The 27,336-nt window shown below is 38.3% G+C and overlaps 13 protein-coding genes across 13 annotated transcripts; 6 read left to right on the forward strand and 7 right to left on the reverse strand.

The window, feature by feature from the left end:
• Window positions 1-122: 122 nt before the first annotated feature.
• CDC43 (protein geranylgeranyltransferase type I subunit CDC43) lies at window positions 123-1,283 on the forward strand (the record flags this gene model as incomplete). Its single annotated transcript, XM_033910327.1, has 1 exon — window positions 123-1,283. The coding sequence occupies one exon, from the start codon at window positions 123-125 to the stop codon at window positions 1,281-1,283; it is 1,161 nt and encodes a 386-aa protein (XP_033766218.1).
• Window positions 1,284-1,325: 42 nt separating this feature from the next.
• Window positions 1,326-2,144, reverse strand: LYS5 (holo-[acyl-carrier-protein] synthase; the record flags this gene model as incomplete). The annotated part of the gene is made up of 1 exon (XM_033910328.1): window positions 1,326-2,144. The coding sequence occupies one exon, from the start codon at window positions 2,142-2,144 to the stop codon at window positions 1,326-1,328; it is 819 nt and encodes a 272-aa protein (XP_033766219.1).
• Window positions 2,145-2,321: 177 nt separating this feature from the next.
• Window positions 2,322-3,350, forward strand: PEX14 (Pex14p; the record flags this gene model as incomplete). The annotated part of the gene is made up of 1 exon (XM_033910329.1): window positions 2,322-3,350. One exon carries the CDS (start codon window positions 2,322-2,324, stop codon window positions 3,348-3,350), a length of 1,029 nt encoding a protein of 342 aa, XP_033766220.1.
• A 237-nt stretch (window positions 3,351-3,587) lies between these two features.
• NUT1 (Nut1p) lies at window positions 3,588-6,992 on the forward strand (the record flags this gene model as incomplete). The annotated part of the gene is made up of 1 exon (XM_033910330.1): window positions 3,588-6,992. The coding sequence occupies one exon, from the start codon at window positions 3,588-3,590 to the stop codon at window positions 6,990-6,992; it is 3,405 nt and encodes a 1,134-aa protein (XP_033766221.1).
• Window positions 6,993-7,173: 181 nt separating this feature from the next.
• INO80 (chromatin-remodeling ATPase INO80) lies at window positions 7,174-11,598 on the reverse strand (the record flags this gene model as incomplete). The annotated part of the gene is made up of 1 exon (XM_033910331.1): window positions 7,174-11,598. The coding sequence occupies one exon, from the start codon at window positions 11,596-11,598 to the stop codon at window positions 7,174-7,176; it is 4,425 nt and encodes a 1,474-aa protein (XP_033766222.1).
• Window positions 11,599-12,422: 824 nt separating this feature from the next.
• Window positions 12,423-13,553, forward strand: ARO2 (bifunctional chorismate synthase/riboflavin reductase [NAD(P)H] ARO2; the record flags this gene model as incomplete). Its single annotated transcript, XM_033910332.1, has 1 exon — window positions 12,423-13,553. The coding sequence occupies one exon, from the start codon at window positions 12,423-12,425 to the stop codon at window positions 13,551-13,553; it is 1,131 nt and encodes a 376-aa protein (XP_033766223.1).
• Window positions 13,554-13,772: 219 nt separating this feature from the next.
• On the reverse strand, window positions 13,773-14,348 carry RPL9A (60S ribosomal protein uL6; the record flags this gene model as incomplete). Its single annotated transcript, XM_033910333.1, has 1 exon — window positions 13,773-14,348. One exon carries the CDS (start codon window positions 14,346-14,348, stop codon window positions 13,773-13,775), a length of 576 nt encoding a protein of 191 aa, XP_033766224.1.
• A 422-nt stretch (window positions 14,349-14,770) lies between these two features.
• Window positions 14,771-15,706, reverse strand: RRT6 (Rrt6p; the record flags this gene model as incomplete). Its single annotated transcript, XM_033910334.1, has 1 exon — window positions 14,771-15,706. The coding sequence occupies one exon, from the start codon at window positions 15,704-15,706 to the stop codon at window positions 14,771-14,773; it is 936 nt and encodes a 311-aa protein (XP_033766225.1).
• Window positions 15,707-16,264: 558 nt separating this feature from the next.
• TIP20 (Tip20p) lies at window positions 16,265-18,373 on the forward strand (the record flags this gene model as incomplete). Its single annotated transcript, XM_033910335.1, has 1 exon — window positions 16,265-18,373. One exon carries the CDS (start codon window positions 16,265-16,267, stop codon window positions 18,371-18,373), a length of 2,109 nt encoding a protein of 702 aa, XP_033766226.1.
• Window positions 18,374-18,474: 101 nt separating this feature from the next.
• On the reverse strand, window positions 18,475-20,541 carry ROG1 (putative lipase ROG1; the record flags this gene model as incomplete). The annotated part of the gene is made up of 1 exon (XM_033910336.1): window positions 18,475-20,541. One exon carries the CDS (start codon window positions 20,539-20,541, stop codon window positions 18,475-18,477), a length of 2,067 nt encoding a protein of 688 aa, XP_033766227.1.
• A 203-nt stretch (window positions 20,542-20,744) lies between these two features.
• Window positions 20,745-21,986, reverse strand: MRF1 (Mrf1p; the record flags this gene model as incomplete). The annotated part of the gene is made up of 1 exon (XM_033910337.1): window positions 20,745-21,986. The coding sequence occupies one exon, from the start codon at window positions 21,984-21,986 to the stop codon at window positions 20,745-20,747; it is 1,242 nt and encodes a 413-aa protein (XP_033766228.1).
• Window positions 21,987-22,301: 315 nt separating this feature from the next.
• GPI10 (putative glycosylphosphatidylinositol-alpha 1,2 mannosyltransferase) lies at window positions 22,302-24,152 on the reverse strand (the record flags this gene model as incomplete). The annotated part of the gene is made up of 1 exon (XM_033910338.1): window positions 22,302-24,152. One exon carries the CDS (start codon window positions 24,150-24,152, stop codon window positions 22,302-22,304), a length of 1,851 nt encoding a protein of 616 aa, XP_033766229.1.
• A 234-nt stretch (window positions 24,153-24,386) lies between these two features.
• HUL5 (ubiquitin-ubiquitin ligase HUL5) lies at window positions 24,387-27,119 on the forward strand (the record flags this gene model as incomplete). The annotated part of the gene is made up of 1 exon (XM_033910339.1): window positions 24,387-27,119. The coding sequence occupies one exon, from the start codon at window positions 24,387-24,389 to the stop codon at window positions 27,117-27,119; it is 2,733 nt and encodes a 910-aa protein (XP_033766230.1).
• Between the last annotated feature and the right edge of the window lie 217 nt (window positions 27,120-27,336).

Here is a 27,336-nt window from a genome sequence, read left to right on the forward strand (position 1 = left end):
TACTTCGTCACTAACCCCTGAATCACCTCCAGTAATTTGAGCTTCGATTTAAGAAAAACCTTTATTTATTCAACGTATAAACACTTCTAAGTACTTCTGCTCACCGTTATATTGTGGAAATAATGAATCAAGTTACCAATGACTCGAGGAGTGTTGTGACTAAAAAGCATAGAAAGTTTTTTGAAAGACATTTACAATTGCTTCCCTCTTCGCATCAAGGACATGACGTGAACAGGATGGCGATAATATTCTACTCCATAGTAGGACTCTCCATATTTGATGTTAATGTGCCTGCGAAGTATGGCCATCATCTTGGCTGGATGCGCAAACATTATATCAAAAAAGTGCTGGATGACACAAACAATACTGTGATATCAGGATTCGTCGGAAGCTTAGTTATGGATATTCCTCATGCAACAACGATTAATCTACCGAATACGCTCTTTGCATTGTTGTCTATGATCATGCTGAAAGATTACGAATATTTTGAGACTATACTAGATAAAGAGAGTCTTTTGAGATTTGTTTCCAGGTGCCAACTATCTGCCCGTGGCTCATTTGTATCTTGTTTAGATTATAAGACAAATTATAGATCTTCAGTTGATTCTGACGATTTGAGATTTTGCTACATTGCTGTTGCAATTCTATACATATGTGGATGTCGATCCAAAGAAGACTTTGATAGGTACATTGATACTGAGAAGTTGCTTGGCTATATAATGTCGCAACAATGCTCTAACGGAGCTTTCGGTGCCCACCATGAACCACACTCAGGGTACACATCTTGTGCACTTTCTACATTATCTTTATTATCTAGTCTTGGAAGGCTATCTGACAAGTTTAAAGAAGACACCATAACCTGGTTATTACACAGACAAGTATCAAGCCATGGGTGTATGAAACTTGAGAGCGATTTGAACGCTTCGTATGACCAATCTGATGACGGCGGTTTTCAGGGAAGAGAAAATAAGTTTGCTGATACGTGTTACGCATTCTGGTGCTTAAATTCACTACAGTTACTCACAAAGGATTGGAAAGTGTTGTGCCAAACTGAACTAACAACAAATTACTTGCTAGATCGGACGCAGAAATCATTAACCGGAGGCTTTAGTAAAAATGACGAGGAAGATGCTGATTTATACCACAGTTGTCTAGGGAGCGCTGCGTTAGCATTGATCGAGGGGAAATTTAATGGAGAGTTATGCATACCACAACAGATATTCAATGACTTTGACAAGAGATGCCACAGTAGTGCGAATTCTTTGAAGGAGAACTTAATTTGATCTAGCGATTAGGTAAACGTGGGCAAGCAGAAAAAAAAAGCATTATAAACCATCGTTCTCGATGAAATAATCGATTAACGTAGAAAAGGCGATATTATATAATTTTGGTTTACTCGTGTTGACATTATCACTGATGGATCTTGGCATACAGATGGTGACGATTTCTTTATTAAACCATCGAGAATAGAAAACCAATGGGACTTCATTCAGAGTTATGCACATAGAAGCTCCCTCAGCCGGAAAGACACTGATAGCGCCAAAATCTATCAGTGACAAGTCCGTGTTAAGACCAGTTCCTGTATATTTTGTATACGACTCCTTCAAGGACCATAAATAAGTGAATGCTATACATGGGTCAGACGCCTTCACTAGGGCTTTGAATTCTCTTTCACTGAAAACTTCCTTAAATAGCTCCAGCTCTTCCTTTCCACCATAATTGCGCGGAGAAGCGATATCAATTCCTATATCTTGGTATTCGTCTGCACTCACACATTTAACCAGGGACATAGCTACACACTGTTCGCCGGTAGTCATGCTAAATGGGATAGAACGATCATTGTCTAAGAATGGCTTACCAAAGCTGCCCTTGTCAAATTTCAGCTCTCGAAAATTCAAGCCTGCTACTATAGAACAACCAAACAACTGTAGCAGCTGGCTACATAGACTCGCACATCTATCGTGAAACGATTTTTTATTGAGGATTCTGGCTTGTGAGGCCAATGGTAAAGCTCTCATTAATGCCTCGAAAGTAAACTCGTCCGCAAGCACATCCTCCCGGATTTCAACAACAAATACACCTGCCCATAGACTTCCATCTGCCACCTTTGAAACGTCGTTTAGCACCTCGATTGTTTGAACCATCCACAGTTTTCTAATTATTTTGTTCTCTTCTTCCTCATCCTCATTTTAACCATCACGGTTTTAACAGGCAGCGCCCGAAGGAGAAGTGTAAAATATCATCAATGCTTAAAAATTCAGGAAAATGCCTATCAATTTGGAAATATAATAATACAAAAAAAGTTACAAGGTGAACAAAGAATGAGCGACGTAGTTAGTGAAGATCGTAAGGCATTATTCGACTCGGCAGTATCCTTTCTAAAGGATGAGTCCATTAAAGATGCTCCACTTTTAAAAAAAATCGAATTTCTGAAATCCAAAGGGTTAACGGAAAAGGAGATTGAAATAGCCATGAAAGAGCCCAAAAAGGACGGTATCATAGGTGATGGAGTATCGAATAAAAGTGGAAGCGCTGAGAATAGAGCAAACTCACAGGATACGTACCTTTTTGAAGCGATGCCACCAGCGCTGCCCCACAGAGATTGGAAAGACTACTTTGTGATGGCTACAGCCACGGCAGGGCTGTTGTATGGTGCGTATCAAGTAACTAGAGGGTACGTGATACCAAACATTCTGCCAGAAGCAAAGAGTAAGTTGGAGAAGGACAAAAAAGAAATTGACGATCAATTCTCCAACATCGATACAGTCCTCAATGCCATCGAAGCAGAGCAAGCTGAGTTTAGAAAAAAGGAAAGCGAGACATTAAAGGAACTTGGTGGCACAATCTCTGAGCTGCAACAGGTACTGGCACAGACGACGAGAAGCAGGGAAAAGATCGAAGACGAATTTAGAATAGTTAAACTTGAGGTGGCCAATTTGCAAAATACCATTGACAAGTTTGTTTCGGATAACGACAACACGCAAGAGTTAAATAACATTCAAAAAGAAATGGAATCATTGAAGAGTTTAGTGAATAACCGTATGGAATCCGGTACTGCACAGGACAACAGATTATTTTCCATATCTCCCAACGGAATACCTGGTATAGATGCGATTCCCTCTGCGTCCGAGATTCTTGCCAAAATGGGCATGCAAGAAGAAAGTGATAAGGAGAAGGAAAACGGTAACGATACTAATAAAGAGACCAATGCTGTTCCAGCGTGGAAAAAGGCAAGAGAACAAACTATTGATAGCAACGCCTCCATCCCAGAATGGCAAAGGAACACTGCCACCAATGAAATCAGTGTTCCCGATTGGCAAAACGCAGAGCTAGCAGACTCCACCCCATAGCACCATTCTACGTAAACTAATTAGTTTTAATGGAAATTGTAATTGTAATACTTTTAAACGCAATGGGCTGACGTGTGGAACGCTTACCCTAACTATTACCCGGAATAATCACTTTTCGAAGGCATTTTTACTAGCATCGACATATTGTCTGCTAATTGTAACAGTAATCTATAAAGAAGAGCAATCTAAATTACCTCAGCAAGGCTATTCGTAGCTAGTATATAACCTTGAATTGTCATGGAAAAAGAATCAGTATACAACTTAGCGCTGAAATGTGCTGAGCGGCAATTGACCTCCATGGAATTTTCAAATCTGTACAAAGAATTCTTTAATGAGAAGTTTCCGTCATTGATTCAAGAGGAAGAAGAAGATACAACAGCAGCAACGGCAGCAATAAATGAAGCTAAGAAAGCATCCAATTTGGCGGATACACCCGGCAGCAACGCGGCTGCTACTGCAGATACCACACATTTGCACGAAGCTCTAGATGTTGTTTGCTCTGATTTTGTTAAAATATTAAACCTGGAGAAGCCTCTTATCTTGGCGGATTATATCGTCGAGGTATTACTTGTGAACTACAATTCAGATATGATAAAATGTTTTTTGCCCAAATTGAACTCCGTTACGATCTCCCTACTATTGGCCCATTTCTTCTCTAAATCTTGTTCATTCTTTGCCAAATTATCAGACACTTTGGTAATTGATCAAGTACGCAAGGATTTGGGAACTGTAATAGTACCGAATATCTTAAATCTGGACATGAGTGGCATGAATAAAGAACTGAATGCCATAATAGCAAAGCTTTTGCAAACAATTTTGAAACTATCTTCCTCACCAATTCTTTTAACTTCTGCCAGCTGTAAAAATGGTTCTTTCACGCTATTAAATCAGTTATCGCAAACCAACAAGTTACTTTTCAGAAGGGTTTCCCAGACTTTCGAAGCAAAATTACATTTCAAGGATGCCAAGCCATATTTAAACAAAGATTCCACTAACGAATTTGTAGGTTCTCCTTCGTTAACCTCCCCACAATATATTCCAAGTCCACTTTCTTCAACGAAACCTCCAGGGTCAGTCAATTCTGCTGCCAAATATAAAGACATGAAACTTCTTCGTTACTATAAAAACATTTGGTTGAACAATAAAATCATCAATTGGGAAATATCAAACTCAGACTTCCTATCGAAATATTCCGCAATTAGTTCTTCCATATTTCAAGAGAATTTTAATTCAGTCCAAAACCTGGATCAGTTACTTACTGACTTGATAGAAACATCGTTTACTTGTTTTGCTCAATTTGTTAGCAATAAGCAATATCATCAAGCTAATTCTAATTTGACGCTGTTAGAAAGAAGGTGGGTCATTTTCATAACTAAACATTTACCATTGTTGATCCTGGAAAACTCCTCAAGAAATCCTCGTGTAGTCACGAGTGCCCTAGATAATATTGACGAAAAAGTCATTAAAGCGATCAGGATATATTTCACCGAGAAGGATGACAACAAATCAAATAACGAAGATCTATTTGATGATTATCCATCTACAAGCTTAGATATAAGACACGACTTCATCAAAGGGTTGATTATGTTAAATTTGCAGCCCGCGTCCGTTATCAACAATTACTTGAGAGAGGACCAAATGATCGATACCAGTATTTTACCTACAAGTGATGATTTGGTTGTTCGTAATTTGCAAGGTATTCAAGAAGTGGTCCATAATACCAACAGTTTCATAATTTCGTCTCTGGAAACGCTCGAGTTAGAATCGATCACCGAATCGATCACACATGATTCGAGTAACGGACTATTTCAAGTATTGCACAATTTTGAATCTGTTGCTCCAACGAAACAACGTGAGATAGTAAAGGCCATTCTGTCTATATTTGACGATGCAATAAAAGAATTGAATTATAACAGAATAACCAAGATTTGTGCTCTCTTGTTTTTCAACTTCTCACATTCATTGACAACAATTCTTACCTTTTCTTCACCAACAGCACTAATGGAAACATTGATAAGGTTTGTTGATTCGTCTAAAAATGGCAGAAATGGTTCTAACAGTAACGATGAAAGTTCAGAATATGAGACTGTCAACATTTCTTTATCATTTTCTTGGGCAATTTTACTGATAATCAACCTAACACAAACATATGGCATATCTGTGGTGGACGTAGCACTTAAATATCCTGAATTAAGCATAAAGAATTCCTTTATAATCAACTTCATTTCAAACCTACCTAATGTGTCGGACAAGTACTATTTGGAGGAATCCAATGTGAATGATTCAGATATGCTAACTAAGTCTCATAATACTGTTCAGAGTTGGCTTTGTGATCTTTTTGTCAATGGGTCCATAACAGATCAATTGATTCAAAATATTGAGACAAAACAATTGGCTAACCTCATACCATTCATTGTTAAACAGGTGTTGCTATCAGTTGAGATAGGCGCTTTAACGGATATTTCAAGTTTGATAGGTGGCTTTGAATATTTTTTACAACCTTTATTATTAATTGGGCTAATAAAGACTTTTTATTGGCTAGAACAATTTCTTTCTTGTGTCAAGAATGACACAATATCTGAAGATATTTTACAAGGGATATTCAATCTATTGAATACACTTTTCAACCCAGTAACTCTTAACGAAGATTCAAAAGCGTTCCATACCGCGGTGTTGAGGTTAAATGCGATCCCATTACTCAAAGTTCTCCGCAGATTTAGAGTTCAGAGTCAGTCAAATTATGGTATCTACTCTTCTGATGCCCAAGGTGATCCTAATTTAGAACCTTTGATCGCGAAATTAGTTTCAGTTCTGAATGTATCACCCGTTTATGACGTTGATCCAAGGATCATCAATTCAGAAAATGATTATTCTAGAAAGCAGCTGGGATATGGTAAATTCCTAATTTTGAACGAAAACCCGATCAACAAGATAATGACTAATCAAATTAACTCATTTTGGAGTCTTCACAGTAGCACATATTACAACTTAGATTACTTGTTTGAATTGATCGAATTGGTAACCCCAAAGAGTTTTCTCTTTGATGTTTTGAAAACATTGGAATATAAATTAACCACTTATGGTGTTCCTGGCTCTAAAAACAAAAGGGGATCATTGGATTCAGAGCATGTTTTCGATTATTTTTTCTACTTCCTTGTACTCTATGACGTGAGTACAGCGGAAGAAGCCAGTCAACTAATAGAATATATGGAGAATGACGCAAAGAAAAGTAAGGAGGACATTGATATAAAAAGCGAGGATTTGCAAGAGAAAAATGATTCAGCTGAGCTGAAGCAAGAAACCCAACCGAAAACCGAAGCAACTCAAGACGATGATTTCGATATGCTTTTTGGGGAGAATGACACAAGCACTCAAGCCTACGAAGAAGATGAAGAGAATGAGAACAACGATGGCACTGATAAAGGAAACAGTATATCAATGATAAAAGCAGAAGAAGCCCCAAATAAGAATAATAACAATATATCTGTTTTAAAGAGGCATTCGTTTGCGGTACTTCTTCATGAAAGGAAATTGTTGAACGATTTAGCCTTGAAAAGCGGCGAGATAACCAAGAAGGAACATGAAAAGTTTATCAGATATCACGATAAATACTTGTGCATGCTGAAAACATGCGTCTTTTGAGTCTTCCTTCATGAATAGTATAAGAGAGATATTAACAAAGGTGATATAGATATATAAAAACACTAAAAAATAAGGCCGTATGATATAACGAATATCCTAATACGAAAAAAAAATGAAAATAGTAGATTGGAGATAGACATTAAATGCGCTTAATGTAACAACACAATATAAATACCCTCTTTTATGCCAATGCACTTGCCGTTTCTTTAACTCCATCTTGACTTATGCTTTTGCTACCTTCGCGAGTGACTTCGGAATCATTTTCACCCACTTCAATGGTTTTAATGTTCTTTTCCTGTGTCTTACCTTCCATGACAACTTGTTGAACTTGCTCCTTTTGCTTTGCTCTATCCCTCATCCTTTCTTCGATGGTACCACGAACAAGCAGTCTGTACACTGTGACTTGCCTTGTTTGGCCCAATCTATGTGCTCTATCCATAGCCTGTGAATCAATAGTAGGGTTCCAATCGGAATCATAGAATATGACAGTATCAGCGGCGGTCAAATTGATACCTAGACCACCTGCTCTTGTACTTAGGAGAAAAACAAAGATTTCTGGATTGGTCTGCCAATCATGAACTAAATCTCGACGGTCCTCCAACTTTGAAGAACCATCAAGTCTAATATGATTATACTGTCTGTAGGTCAAGTATTCTTCCATTAAATCCATCATTTTGGTCATTTGGAAATATATTAGGACCCTGTGACCCTCTGACTTCAATTTTACCAACAATTCATCCAACTTTCTTAACTTTGCTGATTCGGTAATGAACCTATCCATAGATGGCATAGAAATGTTGGATGAGAAATTCTTATTTAATGGCTCAGGGAGTAAACCCGTCTTTGGGAAATCTTCAACAGGTATTCTTTTCTTGACGTGCATGTTATATTGCGTTAGCGCTGGAATATCGGATAATGCCTGACTTACTAACGGGTCAAATAGTTCGTTATTTATGCTATTAGTAATATGACTAGAACCAAGAACTTCAATGGTGACCGGAGGAGCAGACACATTAGGATGATAACCACGTTGTATATTATTCAGATACTCATCTTCATAGGCATGTTTTTTAACGTTCAACAATGAAGCCATTACGCCGTTGGAAGGTGCATTTTTAGTAACTTCGCGTAGCTCTTTATTAATACTAAAAATTAAACTGTTAGTATTTTTTGAATTATCTGTACGTTCTATTATTTGCTTGAGTAAGGGCGTATTAGACACTCTGAAAAATTCATTCAGCGAGGTTTCACCGGTTATTTTAGATAAGAATAGGCACAGTTCATAATTAATTGATGGGTTAAAAATATTAAATTCCACATTCTTCAATTTATGTGCTATGTCCACATCGTTATTGTAATTTGGTAAGATCAAGTCTTCATAAATCAATCGTGGTAGACTGTATTTTATTGGGTTTCTTGAAGAGTAGATCAGATCAGTAAATTTGCCATTCGAAATATTATTGCTGCTCATGTTAGAGAGATTCATATTACTATTGCTAATTACGCTATTGTTATTATTAGCCACGGATGCAGTTAACATTGAAGTGGTCTTACCAAAAGTAGTGAAGGAAAACGGAGAATCCACATCTGCTCTTTCAAAAAGATCCGGGTGGTTACAAACTTTTCTGAATTGCATGACTGCGTTAATCAAGTTCTGGTCAGAGCCAGAATTTGAAGCGGAATTAGAAGTAGAATCATTTGTAGCGGCGTTTTCAATCGCATCGTAGTTGGTAGAAATTTGAGATTTCAACACCTGATATAATTTAGCCTGCCTTTGAGTTAAATCACATAGAACATCAATTTCGATCTTGTCACCTAATTCTGATTGAACGTTCTTTTTCACACGCCTCAACATGAATGGTTTTAAGATCATATGCAGACGACGTAACTGTTGTTGGTTTAATTTGGTATTAGCTTCTGCGTGGGATTCAATATCCTTAGAGAACCATTCATTAAATTCATCGTGCGAATCGAAAAGGGAGGGCATAATAAAATGTAAAAGTGCCCATAATTCCTGCATACTGTTTTGAATAGGAGTACCCGTTAATAGTAACCTATTACGACAGTGAAAACTTAATAAATTCTTCCATCTCGATGATTGTGAAGATTTAATGGCTTGGGCTTCATCCAGTATCATATATTGCCATTTCATTTTCTGCAAATAGTTAGCATCAGTGACAACCATTTGGTAGGAAGTAACCATTACATGGAATGGCGCATTCTTACTATACCTTAAATTTTTCCTATCCCAAAATTTTCTAAGAACTTTACGGTCATTTGCATTCCCCCAATATGGTAAAATTTTAAATTCAGGTAAAAATTTGGATATTTCGTTAACCCAGTTATGTAGAGTGGAAGCAGGTGTGACCACCAAAAAAGGTCCCCAAATATTATGGTTCTCCGCCAAATGAGCTAGAACGGAAATAGATTGTACTGTTTTACCCAACCCCATTTCGTCTGCCAAGATACCGTTGATACCCTGATCATAAAGGTTAGCCAACCAATTCAAACCCTTCAGCTGGTATTCTTTCAAAGTACACGCCAAAATCTTAGGCTGCTCGATGGTTATTTCACCCAAAGAAGTTGGGTTTTGGAAATTTAATTCATCTTCCTCCTCTTCTCCTCCATGTGCATTGCTATGATCATCAAATTGTTTCGCTTTCGCCCTCGTTTCTGCCAATGCATTAGAAGCATTTTCCGCAGCTCTTAGTCTCAACTGTTCATCGTTTTCGTTATCAAAATCAATAGCATGAAAATCATTCTTGTTCGGAGCCAAGGCTGAAATGTCAATATTTTTCTGGTTTTCAGAATCATTATTGGAAACATTGTTCCCCTCCAATTCGTTTGTTTTGATTTTCCTTCCAATGAAATGCGAATACAGTTCTGTCTGGGTTAGCAAAAAGTTCAGTTTTTTGGCTTGTCTTTTGGATTCCTTTTCCTCTTCTTCCTTCTTTGCCTGTTCCATGGCCTCCTTTTCTATTTTCTTCTTTAGATCTCTTTCTTCACGTTCATTTTTCTTCCAGAAGTTGGACATTTCTCTAATACCCCTTCTAGCCCTCGTTTGGAAATCCTTTATTTGTTTGAAGTTCTTGGATTGCCATTTCTTGGCTTCTCTAGCACAAAGTGAGGATGTTTTCCTAAAATTTGTTGATCTGATAGATTGTATTTGTTGGACTAATCTTGACATCTTCGTAGAATCCTTACGAGCCATGTCTTTCCAAATAGTTGTATAAGTATTGTCGTAATGCCTCTGAATAGCACGGGCTTCCTTAGCGTTCATCTTCATGCCGTAAGTGGGCAACCCGTGTCTAGTGTTGAACTTTCTCTTATTACCATCGTCGGTACCGTTAACATTATTATTGCTTAACTTCCTTCTCTTGTGGGATTCCGATCCGTCTTCATCATTATCCAAATCATTACCATCTAAACCGACATTGTTCTTCAATGCCTCTTCTCTTTCTCTCTCTCTTTTTGCATCGTTTATCAATTTCTTCAGCCTTTTAACGTGGTACTGTTTCAAAGTGATCTTAATGTTCAACTTCGAATCGATCGGGTTGTAATCGGTAACGATACAATTGGTGAACCTTCTCTTCTTGATCTTTTGATGTTTGTTCTTGTTGCACATTTTGATAAGTTCACGTACAATCTTCGGCCTATCGCTGTTAATGGTGATGTTTTTATTTATTTTCTTGGACGTTATTAGAGATAGCGAGTTCATGGACAGTTTAGTAGATGAGGAAGAAGAGGAGGATCTCTTTTTCCTTTTTTCGACGTCAGGATTGAAATCCTCATCGTCATTGTCATCCTGTTCTTCAAAAGCGGCAAAATCCTCTTCATCAAGATCCTCCATTTCGTCTTCATCTTCATCCTCCTCTTCATTTTCTTCCTCATCATCATTGTCATTGTCATTGTCGTTGTCATTGTTGTTTCCATTTTCGTTGTCTTCGTCGTTGTTTTCATCTTCGTTTTCGTCTTCATCGACAGTTACAACGGTATCGGCATGGTTTTGATCAACCCTTATAGCTTTCCCCACGGCAGCAGCAGAATCCTTCTTTCTCGATCTTTGAACACCATTCCCACGCATAGTTTTCCCATTTGCGTGTCTACCAGTACCTCCCTCATCTTCTTCCATGTCCTCCTCACCATCTTCTAGCTCGTCTTCGTCTTCGTCTTCATCTTCGTCAACGTCCTTTTCATTGATTATGTCCGATAAATTTGCATTTTTAAAAGATTGGTATTCCGCCCATTCTTTATTGATCACACTCATATCACGATACAGTTTTTTGAAATGCAAATCGTGAGAATCATTAGTGTTATCAAACTGCCAGTCCTTGGATTGTTGGTTCCATTCCGATATCAACTCGAATTCTTGAAGATTAATGAATTTCCAGTCCTGATAAAGTTGCTCTATCGAGTCCCTCCTCTTGATGCGGTTGAACTCACTGTTCAGTTGAGACAGATACGCTTGTTTCTTATCTACCACTTTAATGGGCCTCACATCGGCAACTCTCTCACTACTGTTCTTCCTAGCGGACTTGCCTGTAGTGGTCTTTGAAAAATCAGATATGTCCTTATCTTCCTTGTTGAGTAGAACAGCCAGTGACATGTCTATAAATGCTCTTTCTATATGTGTTAAGTCTTGCGTTGCTAATATGGACGGGATCGGTAGTTACTCTTTTGTTCTTACTTTTCCTTTGCCTCTTCCTCTTGTTCTTCTCACTCCACTTTTTTTGTTTTACCCGTGAACACGTACACTATACGTTCCCACCCAAATGCCACACACTTAAATTCCGATTCGATTCGATTCCGAGTTCGTCGTTGTCTTTGTCTCCTTTTCCTTTCCTTTTTTTCCCACCACTTCGTGCAGTTGCATTTGCCTCTCCCACTCTGTCTTTTTTTTTTCCCATTTAGCTTCTTCTTTGGCGTCCAGCAAGAAACTACGTTGGGCACGTCCAAGGGGCCAAGCTCTTGAAAGCGTAGCTTATACTTACATCTACATACACAAACATCACATATCATAAATTTACAACAGAATATTAGTTTATCCAAGACGTCAAGAAGAGCCCACCATGATGCTAGCGTGTGATCCGGGAGTGTTTTTTATGATGATACAGACACTTGAACAGATCCGGAATAAAGCATAACAACACCATTCTTACGTTCTCTTGCCGCTTCTCTTGCTCTTCGTCTTTTCCTCTTTTGTAGTGCGAGTTCTTCCTGTTTTTCACCTTCCACGTGGATATTTTCACGTTTGCGCGCTGCCTCTTTCTTTTTTCTTTTCTGGTGACTAATCGCTGCTTCATCGCTGGCGTATGCTGGCGTATGAAGCATAAAATTCATATTTAGCATTTAAACCTCCTCTTAACGGTGGCATCTAAGTTGGGTTCTCATCGTACAGGATCTGAAAAAATAATATCATAGCACAGAAACATGTCAACGTTCGGGAAGCTGTTCCGCGTCACCACATATGGTGAATCGCATTGTAAGTCTGTCGGTTGTATTGTCGACGGTGTTCCTCCAGGAATGTCGTTAACTGAAGCTGACATTCAGCCACAACTGACCAGGAGAAGACCGGGTCAATCTAAACTATCGACTCCTAGGGATGAAAAGGATAGAGTAGAAATCCAGTCCGGTACCGAGTTCGGCAAGACTCTGGGTACACCCATCGCCATGATGATCAAGAACGAGGACCAAAGACCACACGACTACTCCGACATGGACAAGTTCCCTAGACCATCCCATGCAGACTTCACGTACTCCGAAAAGTATGGTATCAAGGCCTCATCCGGTGGTGGAAGAGCTTCTGCCAGAGAAACCATTGGTCGTGTCGCTTCAGGTGCCATTGCTGAGAAATTCTTAGCTCAGAACTCTAATGTCGAGATCGTAGCCTTTGTCACACAAATTGGGGAAATCAAGATGAACAGAGACTCCTTCGATCCCGAATTCCAGCACTTGTTGAACACCATCACCAGGGAAAAAGTGGATTCAATGGGTCCCATCAGATGCCCAGACGCTTCGGTGGCTGGGTTGATGGTCAAAGAAATCGAGAAGTACAGAGGTAACAAGGACTCTATTGGTGGTGTCGTCACTTGCGTGGTGAGAAACTTGCCTACCGGTCTCGGTGAACCATGCTTTGACAAGTTGGAAGCCATGTTGGCCCACGCCATGTTGTCCATTCCAGCTTCCAAGGGTTTCGAAATCGGCTCAGGTTTTCAAGGTGTCTCCGTTCCAGGGTCTAAGCATAACGACCCATTCTACTTTGAAAAAGAGACCAATAGACTGAGAACGAAGACCAACAATTCGGGTGGTGTGCAAGGCGGTATTTCCAATGGTGAGAACATCTACTTCTCTGTCCCATTCAAGTCCGTGGCTACTATCTCTCAAGAACAAAAAACCGCCACTTACAATGGTGAAGAGGGTATCTTAGCCGCTAAGGGTAGACATGACCCTGCTGTGACTCCAAGAGCTATTCCTATTGTGGAAGCCATGACCGCTCTAGTGTTGGCTGACGCCCTTTTGATTCAGAAGGCAAGAGACTTCTCCAGATCCGTGGTTCATTAAAGATAGAAACACAACCTCAACAAGTGTTATGTATATTTATATACGCATGTATATGTAGCTGTGCACGTAATAAAACGGCGAAAGCAAAAAAAGTTCACATATTCTCGTGCTTTGATTTTCGTATCGATTCGATTATATTATGTTAGATATACAAAGTTTTTATATGGAATTATTTTTTCTGCTACTTTAAAAAAAATGTCACAAAATCGGATAAAAAGCTTATAAATCTTCAGTAATAAAACCCTTGTGAGAAACGTAGATACCATCCAAAAATTTACGGATATCCTTGTTTCTGACACGACAGATTTGTTGCAAGTCAGCGGCGTTTTGAGAAACGTCTTCAACGGAGTTACCAGATAAGACAATTTCGTCCTTAACATTGGTGGAGAATTCGATAGAAACACCGTCTCTGACTGGAACGTTTCTGATCTTCTTGTCACCCAAAAAGTTTCTGACTTCAATGAATTTAGCACCATCCTTTTCAACAATGTTGACGTTGATTGGGAAATGCGCGTAAACGTATCTCATCTTGTACTTGTAACCCTTGGTGACACCAGTGACCATGTTGTCAACCAAAGACTTGACGGTTCTCAAAGCAGCAACATGCTTTCTGTCACCGTTGTGAACAGCAACCTTGATCAATTGGTTGTTGACCTTGGTGAAGGTAACATCAATGTGCTTCAAGTTCTTGGTCAAGGTACCTCTTGGACCGACAACCTTGACGATTCTGGACTTGATGCTGACAGTGACACCTTCTGGGACTTCGATTTGTTGTTCAGTTTGGATGTATTTCATGATTGGACTTCTGGTACGGTTTCCTTGACTTTGAGAACTATATTAACGCTAATTTACCATCAAGAAAATTAAATAGAACGTAAAATCTACTACTATACAATACAGGGCGCGTTGGCGCCTCTGTCACATTGCCTCTGACCTCCGCAGTTCCGCTGTGCTGCATGTGTGTGCAATCCAATATTGCGATTACGGGAGGATAATGGAAATTTCATCGCTTCTTCGCGTCGGTGAAATTTTCCAAAGAAAAACAGAATCCGAAATGAGAAAAGATGGAAAGGATTCTTCAAAAATTTAATGATAAACCCAAACACTTCTGAAAAGCAGTCTTACAAAAAAAAAAGAAGAACATTGAAGTTAGAACAACAATATCTCCTCTTGTTCTCTTTCGCAAGACATAATGCTCCTTGTATGGTTTTTCTTTTTTACAAACCTTTCTTTTTAATATGAGATGGAAACTTGCTTTTGATCTTAATAATCAAATAACCAGTAACTATAATATTTGATATCAACTGGGCTATCATAAGCGACACAAACCCTACGATCAGATAACTGTAGGTCGCTTCATTTATGTTTCGCCTATCACTTTCCATTTGAAGCAATGTGGTGTCGCTCACTATCTCGAAAAGGCCGTCGGAGACGTTATTTAATGCTTTTACGACCTGTGGTGTCATTTGCTTGACTAAATGCAACAACATGTCGGGATTGAGCTTATCGTTGTAGGTCATCTTTATTGTTACGGATTTTTCAGTGTCAATAGAGCTCCATGATGCATCATAGACTAAGTTTATGAAGCATATCAAGAACTCACTACTATCTTCAGGATTGACTTCGATGACCGACATCCCACTTGCTAAATTTTTCTTGCTTCTTAACAAATCACCGTTCCTGTTATTAAAAACGCTAAAGTCCAGTGACTGTCTCCCACGCTCGTGACTGGTTCCTCCGAACCTGCCGGAGTCAGTTTCTTCTTGCAGCACGTCCATTACATGTATTTCAAACACAACCTCTTTAGATATGTCATCCATGCCTGCATTAAACACCGTACAGAACGCTCCATCGGAAGCGCTGTTGTTGGAGCTATATTCGAAATCTTCGTACAGGGCTGTTCCTAGTAACGACGAGCGTTTGATGGGCGGCACCTTGAACGATAGCCCATTATTGAATATCGGCATATATACTTCTCTGGAACTTACATCGCTACTTAATTCCGCACTTGCAATAAATAGCAAGCTCACAAAAATCAATATTCGATCTAGTAAATGCAGCTTATTGCACACTTTTCTTTCTCGGAGTTCCATTCGCCTTCTTTTCTGTGGTGTTTCCTTTGTTCGAGCAATGGCCAAGGACGCTTTTCCCATGTTTTTACAAATGACACAGAGAAGCTTGCCCTTAATGATGGCAGAACTTATAAAGAGAAGGAAAAGCTAAAGACTTTCTCATGAAGCCCACCAAAGTCGTTTCTTACTAGAGTGTACGGCTTATGTTTTATTTTAAATACAACTACAGCCTTGCCACGGCATAAATTTTTTTTTCCCTTGTAGAGGCACCAACGACTTAGGGTGCAATAGTATTGCCCATCCCCACATTATGATGCATTATTAAACTTAACTTTATTCGCATTGGTTGTCGTCGCCGGGCCGAGGGTACAAAAGTTGCAGTCAAGCTATAAGGGCTAAATGGCAAAAGAGGGTAGGACATAGTCATTTACTATAGGGCGTGAATATAGGACCAGCATAAGAGTATTAGGTCAAATTATGCTTTTCTTCAAACCCTATTTTATTGAAAAATCAATAAAATACAATTGTATATAACAATAGTATAATAATAAATAGTAGGGTACTAAGAGGTGTAGGCAGAAGTGGATAAGAATTTGAACGTCAGGCTGCCATTAGTAAACATATTCCAAAGCATATAAGATGATGAACGATATTGATGATCTTCTGAAGATTAACGACAGAATTCAGCAAGTGCGAAGTGATAGAAACCAACTAGCATCAAAACTGCAAAACCTGAGGCAAACGATGGCCAGTAATGACACAGAAGTAGCACTCTCAGAAGTGATAGCACAAGAAATTATTGAGACAGGTGCGAGTGTTAGGGGACTTGAACAATTAAGGGCAAAATACGGTAGTCTGCAAGTCTTAGATAAATTGGAAAAGGTGACTGTTCAACAAACACAATTACGAGCTAGTATAGATAAACTAAGCAGTTTTGAACACCAGCTGGATGAGTTGGTCCAGCAGCCACCGGATCTATTTAAGCTAGATGACATAATGGCCCTACATTCAAGTTTGACGACCGCCTTCGCTACTGTTCCTCAAAGCGAGAATATTGATTCTCAGTATGCCGCTTATAACAGACTCAAATCAACGGTTACCACCAAATATAACAACGATATTATTCAGAAATTAGCCACTAAATGGAGCGACTCATTTGACCAGGAATTATTAGAAGCGCAATGGGACACGCCAAAGTTTGCGTCCACATCAGTTAGTTTGGTCAAATGTCTAAGAGAAAATTCCACCAAACTTTATAAATTAAGTCAGCTCTACCTACCTTTGGAGGAGGAAACACAGGAGCGTGCCAGTGAACGTTCACTTTCACGCTCAAGCAATGGCCAGGAGCCTATGTTGTGGAATTTCAAATCACTAGCAAATAATTTTAACGTTAGGTTCACATACCATTTTCACGCCACATCTTCAACCTCTAAAATCGAAACTTACTTCCAGTTTCTAAACGATTATCTAACAGAAAATCTGTACAAGTGCATCAACATTTTTCACGATAGCTCTCATGGGTTGACGAAGCAAGTTATTCATGAACAGTTTATTAATTACGTCTTACAACCTATAAGAGATAAAGTAAAGTCGACCTTGTTTCAAAACGATTTGAAAACTTTGATTGTCCTGATTTCTCAAATCTTAGCCACTGACAAAAATTTACTGAATTCTTTTCATTATCACGGGCTAGGTTTGGTGTCGTTAATTTCCGATGAAATATGGGAGAAGTGGATCAACTATGAAGTCGAAATGGCAAATAGGCAATTCATTAATATAACCAAAAATCCGGAAGATTTCCCAAAATCCTCGCAGAATTTTGTCAAATTGATTAATAAAATTTACGATTATTTAGAACCATTTTACAATCTGGATTTTGATCTATTAGTAAGATACAAACTCATGACCTGTTCATTGATTTTTATGAACTTGACTTCATCTTACTTGGATTACATTTTAACCGTCGATTCATTAAGTGAAACAAGAACCAAAGAGCAGGAATTGTACCAAACTATGGCGAAACTGCAACATGTCAACTTGGTGTATAGAAAAATTAAATCTCTGTCTTCAAACTTCATTTTTATCCAACTGACTGATATTGTTAACAACACGGAATCCAAAAAATATAATTCCCTGTTTCAAAATGTGGAGAATGATTATGAAAAAGCCATGAGTGCAGATATGCAAAATTCTATTGTACATAGGATTCAAAAAATGTTGAAAGAAACGCTGCGAAATTACTTCAAGATTTCAACTTGGTCAACATTGGAAATGTCCGTTGACGAAAATGACGGCTCGTCTTCCGTACCAAGCGCTGAGTTGGTCAATTCAATGAATGTTTTGAGAAGATTAATCAACAAATTAGATTCATTGGATATTCCACTAGCTATTTCATTTAAGGTTAAAAACGAATTGTTAAATGTTATTGTTAATTATTTTACGGAGTCGATCTTAAAGTTAAACAAATTCAATGAAAACGGTTTAAATCAGTTTTTACATGATTTCAGATCTTTAAGCAGCATTTTGAGCTTACCATCACATGCTACCAATTACAAATGCATGACTTTGCACGAACTAATAAGAATACTGAAGCTAAAATACGATCCAAACAATCAGCAATTCCTAGACCCGGAATACATTAAAACAGGTAACTTCACATCATTAAAAAAAATTTACTCTATTAAATATTTGAAGGATACGAAGATTCAAGATGCCCTCTACAGAATCATATATGGTAATATATTATAACCCATGAAAATAAGAGAAAGGAGAAAAATCGGCAACGCGGGTTATTCCAAATATAACGCCAGACTATTCTATAAACCTTAAAATAAATATATAAACCTCTATCACTGTACCAAATCACTATTCATTTCTTCAAACCGAAGAACTTCATCATTCGGATCTTCGGAGGTATTTCGCCTGTCTATCACGGCACTAAACCCTCTTTTAGCAAACGCCTCTACTATTTCACCAACAGTAGATATCATTCCCGTAGGACCTTCATCAAAGACACCGTTTGTTTCCACTTTATTTAACCATCCATATTCTTGTGGAATATTTTCCACTTTTTTATACTTTTTCGTTCCTTCAGTTACGCTCTGAATAGGTTCAACACTTTTAATGGAGTGGATATCGTCATCATCATCGCCATCGTCATCGTCATCACCATTGAAGTGCACATCTATTAAATGATCGATTACAGGCCATCCGTATGCGTTGGCAAACTTCCTTCGGACTATGATGTTGTTATGTGCATCAGGTTTTAAAGCAACGACTACCTTTCTCCATGACATTCCTTCATGCCACCTCCGAGCAATTGTCTCCTCCAGGTTTCGATACTTCGCACGTTCTTTCTTACCTGCAAAAAAAGCTTGGAGGAGTATATTCTTTTTATCAAAAAAACCATCTTCGATATTGAATTCAGATTGTGGAATGTCATCCTCCGTGTATATCTTATCATGAATAATTACAGGATCTCTTGAATCTGGATCCATTATGTATGCTCTTTCAGGTAATGGTGGCAGGAGAATTGAGCTCGCTGATTCGAAAAATGATACTTTAGGAATCTCGGAGCCATCTTCTGTAGGAAATTTTTGTGGCGCCAATATACTCAACATTTTAGTTAAAGGCGAAATGAAAGTTTTATTAAAGAAATCTTGGTTTCCGGGTGCTGTAGCATTGCTTATCAGAGGTAATTTTCTGCTGTTCTCTTTGAGTTTCTGTAATTGCTCTAAAATATCATTATAATCTAGAAACAACAGTGATGCGGTATACAATGGGACAATTCCGTCGTTAATGGCATTCGCATATACTGTCCTTCTCTTGAACCTACGCAGGATCTCTGTTAAGGGCTGACCAGATAGTAAGTAGAGAAGCGGTTTGCCCACTTCAGCTTCATTTTCCAAACCCAAGTCTTGGCCCGTCTTACCAATAACCCCGAATGAAAGTAGTACTTTAATATAGGCGGGATTATCTGTGACAATGCCTAAAAGCGGTGAAGCTAAAGTTATAAAATTTATTGGCTTCACTTTTTGAAAAAACCAGGGGTAGACTTCATAAATATATGCTATCGTGAAAGCTTGGATCAAGCCACCCAATGAATGACCTACAAAGGAAATTTTATGGATGGATTCATTGTACAATTCCTGGATAATGTATTCAGCCAAACGAGTACCTAAATACTTGACTCCCTTCTCAGTTTGGCAAACATTTCCCCGATAACCTTTCACGACAATTTGTTCATGGGGATAATTTTTTTGCGCTTTGTATATCTGCTCCATAATATACACTAGATCGGTCGACACATTAGAATGCAAACCGTGGGTCAAAACTACAAGATGCTTCTTTTTTTGTGGAGTAGTAATCTGAACGGGAAGATTCCACAAATCCAGAGTCGTTAATCTGTTCACGGTTAGTTTGGGGCTATAGGAACCAAGGTGGGACGGCAGATCATGCGGATTTTCTACTGACTCTCTGTTAGTTCCAATGGTGACTTCGTAAGTGATGTTTGTATTGGTAGTGAACAATATTTGACTCATCACATCAGCAATCCATACGTATTTCTGTCGTATGTTATGCACCGAAAGTTCAGCCACGAAATCTTGTTGAGTTTGCACATTCGGTTCAAATTTGGGATAATCGACTGAGGCAACTATTTTTTGCGAATGGTGATATTCGGCAGTTTTTACATCGCAATAAAGCATAAATGGACCCATTAAGTATGCGGCTCTGTAAGATAGCGGATTCATGTTCCTTACCTTCAACCATAAGGAATTTAAATTTAAATCTGGTGGAATTTCCTCACCTTCATAAAGGTGATAAGTAATTACATATCTCTCCAATTCACCAACTTTCACTGAAGACTTGTAATGAAACAAGATTTCATTAGTTGGCGCTAGAGACATCTTGAGCATAACACGGTTCCCACTTTGCTCTGTTTGTGCTCCTGTTCTTGCATAAACTGTTGGGGCCGTACAATTAATTTTACTGAGTTTTGCATATTTCGGGCATCTCTATTATATGCGCCAGTTCCTGCGCGGTGCAGAACAATAGGAAAGAAGATTTACAGAAGTGTTAGATACGATGTCATATTTACAAGATACGAAAACTTACGTGATTAGTTACTCTCCAATAATTCTTTCGCCCTTTCGGTGCTATCATATTTGGACATAGCCTCAATAACTTCATCCAATCTTTCGCCGGACAACACACCTGGCAGGTCCAATAACGTAAACCCGCATCTATGATCAGTAATTCTGTTCTGTGGAAAGTTGTATGTTCTAATTTTATCGGACCTATTTGTGCTAGAAACCTGACTTTTTCTTGCTTTTCTTTCTTTTTCCTCCTTTTCCAACCTTTCCTTCTCTGCAAGCCTTGCTCTTAAAATTGTAAATGCCTTAGCTTTATTTTTATGTTGTGATCTTTCGTCTTGCATGGAAACAACGATTCCGGAGGGTATATGGGTTAATCTGACAGCAGAGTCTGTCGTATTGACATGCTGACCACCTTTACCGCTTGCACGCATGATGTCAATTCTAATTTCACCAGGTTTAAATGTTCCTTCGTAAGCATCAATAGATTTCGCAGATTCGTCACCCATTTGAGGTAACACAACCACGGCCGCAGTGGATGTGTGTGTTCTTCCTTTCGTTTCTGTACTAGGAATTCTCTGCACCCTGTGGACGCCTGCTTCAAACCGTAAACGATCGTAAGATCCGGCTTCTTCAATGCTTAGAATAGCATCGATAATACCTGAACCGCTTTCGTTTTCATTTTTCGATATGATTCGATATTTCCATTTCCTATAGTTAGCATAGCCAATATACATGTCCAACAGATCCTGAGCAAAAATCATTGCTTCAATACCACCTACCCCCGGTCGAAGCTCTAATAAGCTAGGCTTATCTGCAAAAGGGTGCGGCGGAAGAAGTTTGTTTACCAATCTTGAGGAGGTCGTTTCATACTCCGGAACCAGTTCTGTATATTCTTGTTCAGCCTCTGCCCTTAATGATGGATCGGATACAATCATTTCTTGTAAGCCTTTTAATTCATTTAGTTTTTCCTTATACTCAGTAAATGTATCAGTCAGCGCTGATAATTTAGCATGATGTTTCTGCTTATTCACGTCAAAATGAATACCCCTAGAAAGATCCTTGTCAAGATCTTTCAGTTCAGCTTCATACTTTTCCGCTTGCTTAATGAGTAGTGGAGAGAGCTCTGAGTATTGTGTTGGGATACTCCCATTACTCAGTGAGTTAGTTGTGGTTGATGTCAGTCGCACTAGTAAGGGTGACTTATGGCTCAAAAAGATACCCTTAGCTATAATCCTCGAGGGGAACTGGAACTTTGAAAGCCACATTTCTGCATCAACGGGATATGCAGTTCTTCTCTATGTGTTCTTTCATTTCTGAGATATTAAAAACTTACGAATCGTACTATTAGCGCTCTGTATTTCATTCTCCGAGCGAGTAAATCCTTCTAGCAAGCCTATTTTATACACAATTAATGCGCTTAGTACAGATGATACAACCAGACATAGCGTTTCATGTCTTCTGAGATGGTTGATCTTGCTTACACAATTATTTATATATTAATTTCATGCGCTTCATAAGTTACTAGTAATTAAAGGCCTTTCTATGCAATGAAGTAAATTCATACGTGGAAGTACACAGATTTAATTATTTGCCACTGAGACATCGTTATAATCGAACGGTAACTTATAATAAATGATTATGTCTCCCGACCTTCTTGAATCCCAGTGTGCAAGGGAGTTGAAGAATCTATTATATTCAACATATGATGAATCTTTCAGAAAATCCTTCAGAAATGCATTTTCCATGTGCTCGAAAACAACCAAATAGGTCGGCCATTCGTGGTTGTATGTTTTGCCTGGACTCCTTAGATTCTTACGGAATAGAGGTGGAAAATTTCTATAAATGAATGTAGATATATCGTCATACAAATGGTCACTTTCATCCATGTAGGTCTCAAGTTTGGAGTAAGCCTCTGGATCTTCAAGTAGATGCAATGGGGGGTTGCAAGTAATTGACCACAGATCTGAAATATCACTGCGGTGCAGGTAACTTTGACCAGGCGTCGAATGACAGGGCATTATAAATCCCAAACTATCTATTTCTGGCTCTTCGTGCAAAAATTTTATAACTTCAATAGATCCACATTCGTGGAATGTGTCCAAAAGTAATGCCACAAATACTGACACGAATGGAACAAGCCAGAGTAAAGATTTTAAGCTGGTCATTTTTTTTCCATATTCTTTATTAAGTTTTAAGAGGCCAAATGATGATATCAATATGAAAAGCGGCTGCAATGGGAAAATGAACCTAAACTCCTTATGAGGTAAGCTGGAATATACTAAAAGATTAAACACAATAGTGAGTTTCACTTGGAAAAATGGATTCAAGTACCTTTTAGGAAAACTCTTTTTGCTGAGCCGAAAGAATAGTCCAAACACGAAAACAGGAATACTTGCACCCAATATGATAGGTAGGCTTTGAAAGAGATGAAAATGCCAAGGAGCCACCCCATAGAATTTTGATAGCGGTGTCATAAGGTTGAATTTTAGAAATCGAAAGAGGGGAAATGTTATTTTCTTATAAAAATAGGTGTCAATAATCGTATTCGCAGTAAATACCAGCAAAAATGACCGGATAACTTTAGAAAAAGTGACAGAAAGTAAGCGATACTGCTTTTTGGATACCAAGTTTAATATCAGGGAAATGCCGGGAATTATCCAAATAAGTCCACTGCTAGGCCTTTGTAAACATGCCAAAAATGCAAAAATAAGCGCTTTGGTAAAAGATGATTCTCTTACCATTTGTCCGCCTGTCCAATCCCAATAGTAGAGCGCAATAGAAGTCAGAACCATTTCAAAAGAGTTGATGAACGTTCTTGTAATAAAAAAACAATTGAAAAAATTAGTTAAACTTAGAAGCAGGGCAAACTTCGTAATCTCAGATAAATCAGCGCGTCTTTCCCTCTCCTCCTTGTCACTCTTCTTATCAAGTGTCAGTAAATATAACTTTTGAACAAATCTTATCGTATAGTATTCCCCTATGGAGGCTAGCAGCGCCATAACTATTTTTGGAGCATATATTACACCGGAATATTCAAATGATCGTGTGATGTCAAAGGGAAGTCTTTTTAAGTCTTCAGCGATTTGCCAAGTTAATTCATATTTCGGTAGTAGTAAAATCAATAAATCAGACCCTATCGTTGAGAGAAGAAGAAGGGTATAATGAAGAAGGATCGACGATAGAGAAACCAATCTGTAAGTCAACTCAAAAATCATTGGAAATAAATAGCTACGAACTCCAGACCTCCATTCCCAAGTCAGTTCACCATATTTGAAAGCCTTCCAATGGGCCGGTTCCAACGCTTGCCAAAACTCATCAGCTTGAAAGAAGGTTTTTGTCAAAACTGCATTCAGTACTCTGAAAGTTAGAAAAATACAAAAGATTTGCGTCCGTCCTACTTTAGGCTTTGCCCCATTAACTTCCTCGGCCATTGGGAGTTAGATACTATGTTATGCTACACTATTCTACACTATTTTAGTGGCTTTTATCTTTTTCCGTTCGTCATAGTGTAAATGGCTTGAATTTCTGATACCTTAAAAGCTCGCCTTTTCCGCACTATATCGATCTCATTTGAACTTATAAGGATGACTCGCATAAAGCATTATTCGAGTGGCAAAGTACTATAATACATCTCAAGTAGCGTTTCCAAGCATTCAGATTCAAAAATGTTGAATTTCACGGGTCAAACAAGGAGAAGGAATGTTAATCTGGGGAATAGGGCTCGAAATACAAAAAAGGATTTACTGGAGAAGGCCAAAAGGGAACGTGAAAGGAGAGCTCAAGATAAACTTAAAGAAGACGCTAGTAAAACCATCCAGAAAAGCATTAGAAGACATTTCGCAAATGTTAGGCTCTTCAAGAGCACGTTTACGAATTCGCAACTAGTTCATATGATACCAGCTTACGGGGGCAAATTAATCTATTACATTTCTCAATATGATCTGCAACAACTGTTGAAGCTATCACATGATTTTTTGAGTTTCTACCCTAATTCGCTAGGTAACAAACAGCTGTTGAGCTTGTTGAAGCTATATCAAGATGATACACTGGTGGCTGAAACTATAAGCGATCTGAACATGAAATATGCTACCGTTGACGAATTTTTAAATAGTCTATCCATTTATCTTCGTAGAGCTTCCTGCTTAAATTATTCTTCAGCTTCTAAATTGGCTGATGTTATAGAGGCATGGGGAGTGATGGGTAGCAGTGCCTCCACCAGTATCTTTTCGATACCGCTAGGATCTTATGAAGAACGGCCATTTGCATTAGAGTTTTACTGCATACTTGCGGAAAGAAACCTTTTACCCAAGTTTATCAACACAGATCCGATATTATGGGATAACATGGCAAAGACATATTCACATTGCAGTAGAGACGGCCAAAAAAATATCGCCAAGCTGCTGATACCAAATTTCAACAATCATATTGCTTCGTCGGTCTTGCCTAGCGATAACGACTATGTCTTGAAATTCTACGAAAAGACGTTTATAGATGAAGTTATCTCTACTACCACAAATCATGTTTCTGATGAAGATCACGTTAAAAATTTGATGTGCTACATTGCAAGCTCCCCCAATCAAAGCTGTAAAAATTCTGTCCTTATTACATTACTTTCTAACAAGGAGTTTGTGAGAAAACTCTCGTGGGAATTCTTTCACACAAAGTTTAATGCGAGTAAGACCGAGGCCCACCCTCTCTTTTCAGTTTTAGCACAGCTCATCGACATGCACCTTTTAATATCGACTGATCGGGAGTTGTTAGATTATAACTCTGTGATACCCATTGAAGAACTGAAGAGATTTACATCCACATTAAAGGATTTTACTTTCCGACAATATTGGGAATTACCTAAAACTGAAAGGAACCCCATGTTAAAGGAAGCAGTACCACTTTTGAGCAAAGTTTACGAAAGAGACTCAAGATTGCACTTTCTATCCTCAGGGAATAATCCAACCTACTGGGAAAACTCAGAAAAGCAATTTTTGAATTTGAGGTTTTACGAAGAGTTACAGGAGTATGAAGATTTGTATAGAGAACACTTAGAACAGGAAAATGATGAGGATATGGAAAAGGAAATAGATCTTGATAAGGAAAGGCCTTCACTGAAGTCTTTATTACTAAACAAAATGAAAAAGAGGTTAAAATCATCATTACGTTTCCGGAAGCTGGAAATACTTTTGGAATTACCATTTTTCATTCCTTTTGAGGAAAGAGTGGACCTATTTTACATGTTCATTGCGCTTGACAAGAAACGGTTATCCTTAGATGACGACCACAACTTAATGAATATGTTTGCTCCTTGGGCTTCGACCGGCATGAGGAAACAATCCGCTATTATCTCTAGAGAAAATGTCTTAGAAGATGCTTTCAACGCATTTAACTCTATAGGAGAAAGGTTCAAAGCATCATTGGATGTTACTTTCATAAATGAATTCGGCGAAGAAGCTGGTATTGATGGCGGTGGTATTACCAAAGAATTTTTAACTACTGTGTCTGATGAAGGATTTAAAGATCCAAAGCACGAATTGTTTCGGACAAATGATCGCTATGAGCTGTATCCTTCGATTGTTTATGACACTTCGAAACTGAAGTATATATGGTTTCTCGGAAAGGTGGTAGGTAAATGCTTATATGAGCATGTTTTGATAGATGTATCTTTTGCTGATTTCTTTTTGAAAAAATTATTAAATTACTCGAACGGATTCCTATCTTCCTTTTCTGATCTGGGAAGCTATGACTCGGTGCTGTATAGCAATTTGATCAAATTATTAAATATGACTACTGATGAGATCAAGTCTTTGGATTTAACGTTTGAAATTGATGAGCCTGAAAGTCCTGCAAAAGTGGTTGACTTAATCCCTAATGGTTCAAAAACATACGTGACGAAGGATAATGTGTTGTTATACGTTACTAAAGTAACGGATTACAAGTTAAACAAAAGGTGCTTCAAACCGGTTTCCGCATTTCATGGGGGGCTCAGTGTTATCATTGCTCCGCATTGGATGGAAATGTTTAACTCTATAGAACTACAAATGTTAATATCAGGTGAAAGGGATAACATCGATTTAGATGATTTAAAATCCAACACAGAATACGGGGGCTATACAGAAGAAGATCAGACAATTGTAGATTTTTGGGAGGTTTTGAACGAGTTTAAATTTGAAGAGAAACTGAATTTTTTGAAATTTGTTACTTCCGTCCCACAAGCCCCTTTGCAAGGCTTCAAGGCGTTAGATCCAAAATTTGGTATCAGAAATGCTGGGACAGAAAAGTACAGATTGCCTACGGCATCTACCTGTGTTAATTTATTGAAATTGCCAGATTATAAAAACAAAAAAATTTTGAGAGAAAAATTATTGTATGCAATAAACTCGGGTGCCAGGTTCGACTTATCATAATTAATTTATAGGCAGATTTTTAGTTTTATATACACTATAGAAAAGGAAATTATACGCATGTATGCGGAGATAATCGAGATAATTTAAGTTTTGCTTTATTGGTAATGTTTTCAGTCTGACCTTTATCTATCATTCTAATTTTGGTCGGAAACGCTTGACAAAAAAAACAACTAGTTATAATCCCTTAAACGGTGTGAAATCGACAATGAATATGAAA

The sequence above is a fragment of the Saccharomyces paradoxus genome, chromosome VII, assembly GCF_002079055.1.
Source record: "Saccharomyces paradoxus chromosome VII, complete sequence".
Classification (NCBI taxonomy): domain Eukaryota; kingdom Fungi; phylum Ascomycota; class Saccharomycetes; order Saccharomycetales; family Saccharomycetaceae; genus Saccharomyces; species Saccharomyces paradoxus.